The sequence below is a fragment of the Entelurus aequoreus genome, linkage group LG02, assembly GCF_033978785.1.
Source record: "Entelurus aequoreus isolate RoL-2023_Sb linkage group LG02, RoL_Eaeq_v1.1, whole genome shotgun sequence".
Classification (NCBI taxonomy): Eukaryota; Metazoa; Chordata; class Actinopteri; order Syngnathiformes; family Syngnathidae; genus Entelurus; species Entelurus aequoreus.
In genome coordinates, this window is record NC_084732.1 from 67,320,218 (window position 1) to 67,328,529 (window position 8,312).

At 38.0% G+C, this 8,312-nt stretch overlaps 1 protein-coding gene across 2 annotated transcripts in view; it reads left to right on the top strand.

Annotated features, from left to right (window-relative positions):
- igdcc3 (immunoglobulin superfamily, DCC subclass, member 3) overlaps positions 1-7,661 on the top strand; it is a 290,154-nt gene extending 282,493 nt beyond the window's left edge. For both annotated transcript variants that reach the window (XM_062030995.1, XM_062031005.1), the window contains 4 exons: positions 732-836; positions 943-1,078; positions 1,180-1,393; positions 3,449-7,661. In XM_062030995.1, coding sequence (XP_061886979.1) covers positions 732-836; positions 943-1,078; positions 1,180-1,393; positions 3,449-3,592 — 599 coding nt within the window. In that variant the 3' untranslated portion in view covers positions 3,593-7,661. The remainder of the gene's footprint in view (positions 1-731; positions 837-942; positions 1,079-1,179; positions 1,394-3,448) is intronic.
- The last annotated feature ends 651 nt before the right edge of the window (positions 7,662-8,312 follow it).

The following is an 8,312-nucleotide window of genomic DNA, read 5'->3' on the forward strand; positions in this document are numbered from 1 at the left end:
CGGGAAAAAAATCGTTTTTGAATCGAGAATCGTGTTGAATTGAAAAAAAAAATCGATTTTGAATCGAATCGTGATCCCAAGAATCGATGTTGAATCGAATCGTGGGACACCCAAAGATTCACAGCCCTAATAGCAAGCTAGCACAACAGTAAAAGCCGACTTCTCTTGCCCCGTTGTGCGTATAAATTTGCTACCGTGCTGGTCCCCTTCTTCTCCACATATTGCTTCACCGGGATGTCGAAAGTGAGCGTCCATGTTGGTGATGTGTTTGTCTGCAATTTTTGTTATACATAGCAGCACTACGTGCTCACTGGGGGCGTGTCTTTAGCGTCCTCTCTCACCTGAAACCTTCACCCTATAACGGCCGCATGCTGTCCTCAGTCACGTCCGCTTTTCCTCCATATAAACAGCGTGCCGGCCCAGTCAAATAACATCTATGGCTTTTGGAACTCAGTGCACACACAACAACCAATCTGGATTCGATAAGAGATTCGATAAGGAATCGGTTCGATAAGAGGATTCGATAATGGGCTCGAACTCGATAATTTCTTAACAAACATCATCCCTATTCAAGAGTCATTGAACAGTTTAGCTTTCAATGATGACATGGACAAAACAAGAACCGTAAGTTAGTCTGACACACAGTAAAAAAAAAAAAAAAATCATTATTTAGTTAAGGTTTTTAGTAAATAACTGTTTAAGATAATGTGATTATCTTTGTCTGTGTCCAGATCCCTCACTGGTCTATGAGATTAATCTGCTAGCGTACAACCAACACGGAGATGGCAACGCCACCATGCGCTTTGTTTCACTTCGGGAGGCTTTGGAGAAATCTGGTAGTTACCTGAAACAAACACAAGCACCCACTTTTACGAACACTGGATCATCACCCAGTTGTCTTTTGTAGTCTTGTCTGAACTTTTAAGTGTCCTGTCTTCCCAGTTCTGGACGCCTCATGCGACTGTGTGCAAGACGAGCAAAGCAAAACGTCCACTACTGGCATCATAATTGGTATTCATATCGGAGTCACCTGTATCATCTTCTGCGTTCTCTTCCTTGTCTTCAGCTACCGCGGCAGGTGCGTTTGCATGAACAGCCTGCCAATAACCCCCCGTTAGGGGTAAATGTTGGTTTGTCAGGTGTGCAGTTGACTGATGTGTGTGTTCTTGCGGTCCTCAGGTTGATGATTTGTAAGGCAGTTCAGGCAACCCCTCAGGCGGTACACAACGCAGCACTGGAGTCCTCCACCTCTTCCCAGGGGGCCTCTGGCTTGAACTCGGCCACCAGGAGGGAAATGGAGGTCAATGGCAGCACAGGAGGGAACAAAGTGGTTGACAGCAATGAGCTGGAGAGACTTTTCCCTCAACCCAACACACAAGACATCTTAAACATGGTGAGTCCCCCGCAGAACGAACACGGCTTCAGAGTTTTAGTCCATTTATTGAAACATGTGGCGTGTGTTTGATCCATTGAAATGCTTTATCTCTAACTATTTTAATTTTACTTAGACACACATGGTGTATAATACAGTGGAACCTCGATTTACGAAATTAATTGGTTCTTGAACATGGTACGTAAACCGAAAAGTTTGTATGGTGAAGCAGAGTTCCCCATAATTGGTTCTTGCCTCGACAAATGTCCCTATTTTAATTAAAAACACCATAATGGATATATATGTTATACTGTATACCAGTGTTTTTCAACCGTGAGACATTGTGTGGTGTGCCGTGGGAGATTGTCATTTCACCTACTTGGGTTAAAAACATTTTTTGCAAACCAGTAGTTATAATCCGCAAATAATGTGATGTTGTTGAGTGTCTGTGCTGTCTAGAGCGCGGCAGAGTAACCGTGTAATACTCTTCCATATCAGTAGGTGGCAGCAGGTAGCTAATTGCTTTGTGGATGTCGGCAACATGGTTTGTCATGATCACAATATGCAGACGACAGTGGAAGGCAGCGTACAGGTAAAAAGGTATCTAATGCTTAAACCAAAAATAAACAAAAGGCGGGTGCCGCTAAGAAAAGGCATTGAAGCTTCGGGATGGCTATGCAAAACGAAACTAAAACTGAACTGGCTGCAAAGTAAACAAAAACAGAATGCTGGACGCAAAGACTTACAGCGTGTGGAGCAGCAGACGGCGTCCACAAAGTACATCCGTACATGACATGACAATCAACGACAAAATAGGAGCGCAAGACAAGAACTAAAACACTACACAAGAAAACACCAAAAAACTCAAAATAAGTCACGGCGTCAGTACACTTACTTTGAGACGAGCTATAGTGATCCATGGTTGGTTATGGTTTGAATTCATATCCAACAATAGCGAGAACGACTTTTTATTGTCAATATCGGCTGCTGAGTTTCATTTTCATTTATGTTTTCTGTTAGTGGTGTGCCTCTGGATTTTTTCAATGAAAAAAATGTGCTTTGGCTCAAAAAAGGTTGAAAAACACTGCTGTATACAGTATATCAAACTAACATAACAAGGGGGTAATGGCTCAACAATCTCCTTTTTATCCAAACAAAACAAAAACATTACAGCAAACTTCAATGTCAACAAGCACAAACACAAAACGTTGGTGTGCTCAAAAACGTTAACAACCATGTTGCTACAATAAACAACAACAAAAGGAAAATCATGTTACCTTGTATCTGCGAATATTTGTGGCATTGTTGAACACTCTGGGAGTTTCTGGGCAGTTGCTTTGCATTATAACCACCGCTAGCGTTAGCACAAACTAGCAGTGTGAGGCGATTCTCGCTGTAACAAAGGTCTGCTGTGGCATCTTTTTCGGTCTCATCACAATTAAAGACTTGCTGCGGGCCAAGTCACCCTTTGCCGATAAAAAAAATCATGAAGTCAGTGCTGGATAAACTCCTTTGCGGTAGCTTTGTTGGAGCTAGCAGCCTTGCACTTGCTCTCCGTCCTTGCGGAGATATTTAACAACTTAGGCAAAGTTAGCAACCATATAAACGTCCTTCTTTTTTATAATGGTTGCAAATGTTTGACTTGCTTCTTGGAGTGAAGTGAAGGGGCTGCTAGCCAATACGCTAAGTCAGAGCAGTTGCTTACAGCGGGCCGTAGTTTGGGAATCCCTGGGTTTGCCAATTGAGTAATTTCACTGCATCAAACCTTTTCTTACATTCCACATGATAAAATAATAGAATGATCTATGATTCGAGCTGACATTGTATTGGTACAATGTCATAAACGACCAATACTCAGTGCTCCAATATCGGTATCGTATCGGAAGTGAAAAAGTTGTACCGAGACACCCCTAAAGACAATATTTGTTTTTGGTGAAAGTCTTAAATCAGAGTTACAAATTGAAGAATAAATAGTCTAAAACGCAAATGTCCAGTGCAGAGGACGCTGATAGAAAGAAAATTAACAATACATGAACTGTAAAAAGTATAATTGTATTTCTGTGCATGTATTTTCAGGCTGACTCAACCGTGGTGTCATACTCACCAAATGACACCCAGCTGTGCACGATAGCGCTCGACGAATTCACTGTCGAGCGGGACACAGAGACGCAGTTCCAGGAGTCTTCCGCAACACGAACGGGTCCACAGAACCAAGGCTAATCAGCGTACGAAGGCCAATCCACACGCCCCCGTGTCCGCAGTGTCCACTCAGTTTCGTTCTCACTCAGGTTGTTCTTTCAAAGTAGTTTGCATTTTTGTGCAACGATTTTTATTCGTAAGTTAAAGGAGTTGTAGGGAGTTTAGGACTGGTTTCAGGAAAGTTGTGTTTAGCCAGGCAGACCAGTTTAGTGTTCTCGGACTGTCACTATTTGGTCCTTTGTTCATTTTCTGGTGTTAGGCAGCACACAGAAGAGCCAAAATGTCCTTGTTATACAAAGATGATTTCATGTTTAAGTTTATATATTTACATATACCTTTATCATCTCGGTGTCAAAGTGGTTCTAAGTTATTGGTCTTCTCGCTACTTTCCTGTGGATGTCAAAGATGCCTGCTGCCTGCTCTAACATACCAACGATTCCATCTCAGAAGACCTAAGCCTTCTTCAAGGGACTCGGCGTGTTCTGTCTCAGGACTTTTGGGTTATTCAGTCGGGAATTCTGGGCCTTCATGCAAGCGATAGGTTGTGTGAAGCTTGTTGTTCAACAAAAACCTACCTCAACCGGAATGAATGTGTTGTGGGAAGCCTTTAGGGAACTTCCACTGTGTTTTCACTTACTGTACATGCGGAGGAACTGATGGGTCCGAATTACAAGATCAGGTGCCGCACTACCTCAGATGTCAAAAAATCGTCTCTCCTAAGCTCCTCTCGTGCTTGTCAAGACAAAACGACGAGTGTCCAACATGAAGCACTTCCAAATGCTGAATTTAATGTTCTACCTCAAAAATAACATTGTAATGTTGTCATTGTTCTAGTTGTTGTTTGTTGCATAATGAAAACATTTTCATTCTCTATTTTGTTTGAGGAATTTGATATGTGTAACTACGATGTTGTCTAGTACCACATGCAGGATTATATCGTGTTTGTGTGTAAGTGTATTAGGGCCACGCTGAAAAGAGCAAAGTGAGTTATGAGTTTAAACTTTAAAGGCAAAATATTACCAGAGCAATGATTGGATTTTTACTACAAAAAATGTAATATCTCAAATTTAGGAGAATAAATTAGCAAATATATATATATGAGAAGCCTACCCTCGACCCCTGACCAAGCGCCGTAGAGTAGGTGTGGTTGTGGGGGAAACATGCCAAATTGAGTGTTTTGTCCAAGAGGAGAAGCATGCAGATTTACCCTGTGCTAATTATTATTTTTGTAAATCAGGTGGATGTTGATGAATTAAATGCAGTAAATTTACTTGCTTTATAAATTATTATAAGATAATATTTTAGCCCGAATGCAATGTCATTGTCAGAATGCCCCGCGCTTGAATGCACGTCATTTATTTGTTTAAACCCCAGTGACAGTTTGAACTAAATGTATATGTAAAGCGGGATTTGCCACCAGTCAGAGTCTCTTCACTCATTTTTGATGTATTCATTGACCCGATCACTGCCCGTATAACAACCCGCTCCACCTTTCTGCAGTTAAGTTACAGGACCATGTACTCTCAAAATAAACTGCCTGTTATACTCTGACAACACTACTCTAAACTCAATTTGAGATTATTTTTTTTTTAACTCAATATCTTTGTAAAAGCACGACCGGGCCCCTTTAAGATATAAAGTCTACAAACAATGAAATATGTATCATTCCACCAGTTAAATTACATTAAAATTCCCTTTTGGTGTGTTTGTTTTTGACTGATTGAAAACGTGGATTGGAATTTTAGCAGTCAGCCTTTATTCTCGTAACTTTACCTTTTTTTCTTTTTAGCGTGGCCAAATACTAATAGCGTTCTATTTTAAAATTGTTTTGATCATTATTATGTTTGTTTTAATTGTACTTTTGGGGGACGAAAAAAAACATTCTGCATTGAAAATAACATTTTACACACTATTTCCTGCTAAATGAGCTGTGCTACTGCTCATTTGGTTGAAAGGCAAAATGACACAAACGTGTGGTAGGATTGATTGAGTGTTGTGTGTCGGTCAAAAAAACATTTTCATGAGTTTTAATGAATTGTCATGTATTACATTTCAACACAAGCACAAATCTGAACTGCCAAGAAATATTACACGTTCACTGGCATTGTCCAGTGTTTTGGTCGGTCATTGACGCGTCTCTTGCTGAGGGTGAGATGAGAAGGTTGATGTTACTTCACAGATCTAATTGGGAAGAAGAGTAGGTGTGAAGTACTAGTTTTCCCGCCGGTGCAAGTGGATATATTGTAATAAATCCTGTCACTGTTCTGCAGGTATCTGCACTGTAAAGAAGAGCTGTCAAAATATAACATATAAAGACTGCATTTCAGGAAAACAACAAGTTTAATTAAATAGCTGCATGGACAGCTAATTTTACTTGGTAAAACATCCTAAATTAGGGTTTATATACGTACAAATTGGCAGGACTTTGTATTTTATTCTAAAAACGAGCATTATTCAACGTGATTCTTAAATTAGGCATCCCCGATTCTTAAATTAAGCATCCCTGAGATGTTGCAGAATCATTAAACAAGATTTTCTATGTGGGGGGAAACCAAACAAATCTTAAATGAATAGTTATTTTCTCAATTTTAACATTTTGACAAATATATAGTTATTCATGCTAAAAAATAATATTAGTCTATGACAAAATATAAGTAAATTGCTCTTAAAACTAGTGACGTGTCTAAAAATATTTGTTTTAATTACAGTGGGACCAATTAGTCCAGATGAAAAAAAGACTCATCTTATGCAATAGTTTTTGACCAACAATAAAATAAGGGTGTGAATCACAAATTATAATACAGTAGTTCTCAAACTTGTTAAACCAAGTACAATCTCAAAAAAATGTTGGCTCTCTAATTACCACCATATATAAACAACAGACAAAATAAATAAATAAAGTAGTGTAGCAGGCCTAAGTAGTCATTAAAACATGGCAGAGGTTTTATTCAACAAGTATATTTAATATGTTGGCCACTGTAACGTTACACACAGTTTAAACAGTAACACTGTTTGAATACAGGAAAATAAAACACTGTACTTTATTCAAGAGATTCTTTGGCGTACCAGTTTGAGAATCCCTGTTCTAATGTAATGTAACCCGCCTATTTCTGCCTCTTTCCAGAGTCCATAGATTAAAAGTCAAGAGCGAGTTGACGAATTAAAACCTGTCAGCTCATAGTCCAGCTCATTGAGGACCATCAGAATTATTTTTATTTCATTTTCGCAATATTTCAGGGAAAGCTTATGCTGTATTAGATCCACAAATGTATCGGAGTGGATTATGCTCTTGTAAAGCAAAGGACATGGCTTCCAGTCCTGGCCATTAATTATTTGATATGTTTTAATCAATTTAAAACTGCTCCTTATAATGATTTTAAAAATCCCTTATTTTTATAAATTTTTCAGGGAGATTTCTCATATTTCGATTTGCAAATGTTGACAGGTATGCTCACAGTTAAGTCACAAAAAGTTTTCACATTTTAGCCACCTGACTTAATAACCACCACTAACTAACCACTTCTACCAGTAGGTAGGACAAATTTCACCACACCCATCGTGTGTGTGATTGGTGGGACTTTAACTTAAATGTAAAATGTAATGTAAAATTGTATATTTTATCTCTTACCCTTCAGCTTGCTTAAAGGAAGTTGCTCTTTGTGTTGCCTAATGTGTTTGTTGTGGTGATATTCCTGTGGTTGCACCTTTATTACCTCTGCCAGGACGTTGTGTAATTGTTTATATTAGTTAGCAAAATAGTTAAACAAACTTATGGCTGATTTTTTTATGAAACATTCAGAAAATGGCCAAAATGGGATAAGGAACATTTCCTGTCTGATCCGGCCAATTTCTACTAGGTTACCTTACGTTTATGCTTCTGTGTGTCTGTATGCCAGTAACAACGCACAGACAAAGATAGAGGAAATAGACAAGAGTGTTCACTCCGTTTCTTTTATTCTCGCTCAAAAAGTTATGGACAATTTTTATCTAACCTTCAGGAAATTTCAGAGATAGAATAAAGAACAAGTCATTACATTTTGGGGCTGATCCGGATTACCATCTGAATTCAGGACTTTTTTTTTTTTTACTATTTAGCTTTCTAGTTTTATTTTGTGTTCTTTCTATATATATATATATATATATATATATATATATATATATATATATATATATATATATATATATATATATATATATATATATATATATATATATATATATATATATATATATTAGCTGCCCATGGCCTGCGGGCCATAATTACACTTAGTTTGAGACCCACGCTTTAGGTCATGGGTGTCAAGCGTAAGGCCGTAAGGATAAACCAGGTTTTATCCGGCCTGCGGGTTGAGTTTGCTAAGTATAAAAATGAGCCGACATTTTTGAATGAAAGAAACTGCTGTTCTAAATGTGTCCACTAGATGTCACAATAGCAATTATTTGTATCTAGTGTATGTAGATGATGCTACATATGTAAATAAATAAATAAAACACATGATGTTGAAACATCAGTCGAGGAAAATGAGCAAACTACATAAATAACATCCTGTAATTTGATTTTGATAATATTTTTTTTATTTTGATAGATTGAAAATTAACACCAATGAGTTGACTGATGAACATTATCACAAAATGTATTCAGAAAGTATAAATAACTACAAATAAAGGAAACATACTATAAACCGCAACATGTAAGCATAAAAAAACAACAACATTATGATTTGTACATTTTCAAAATGTG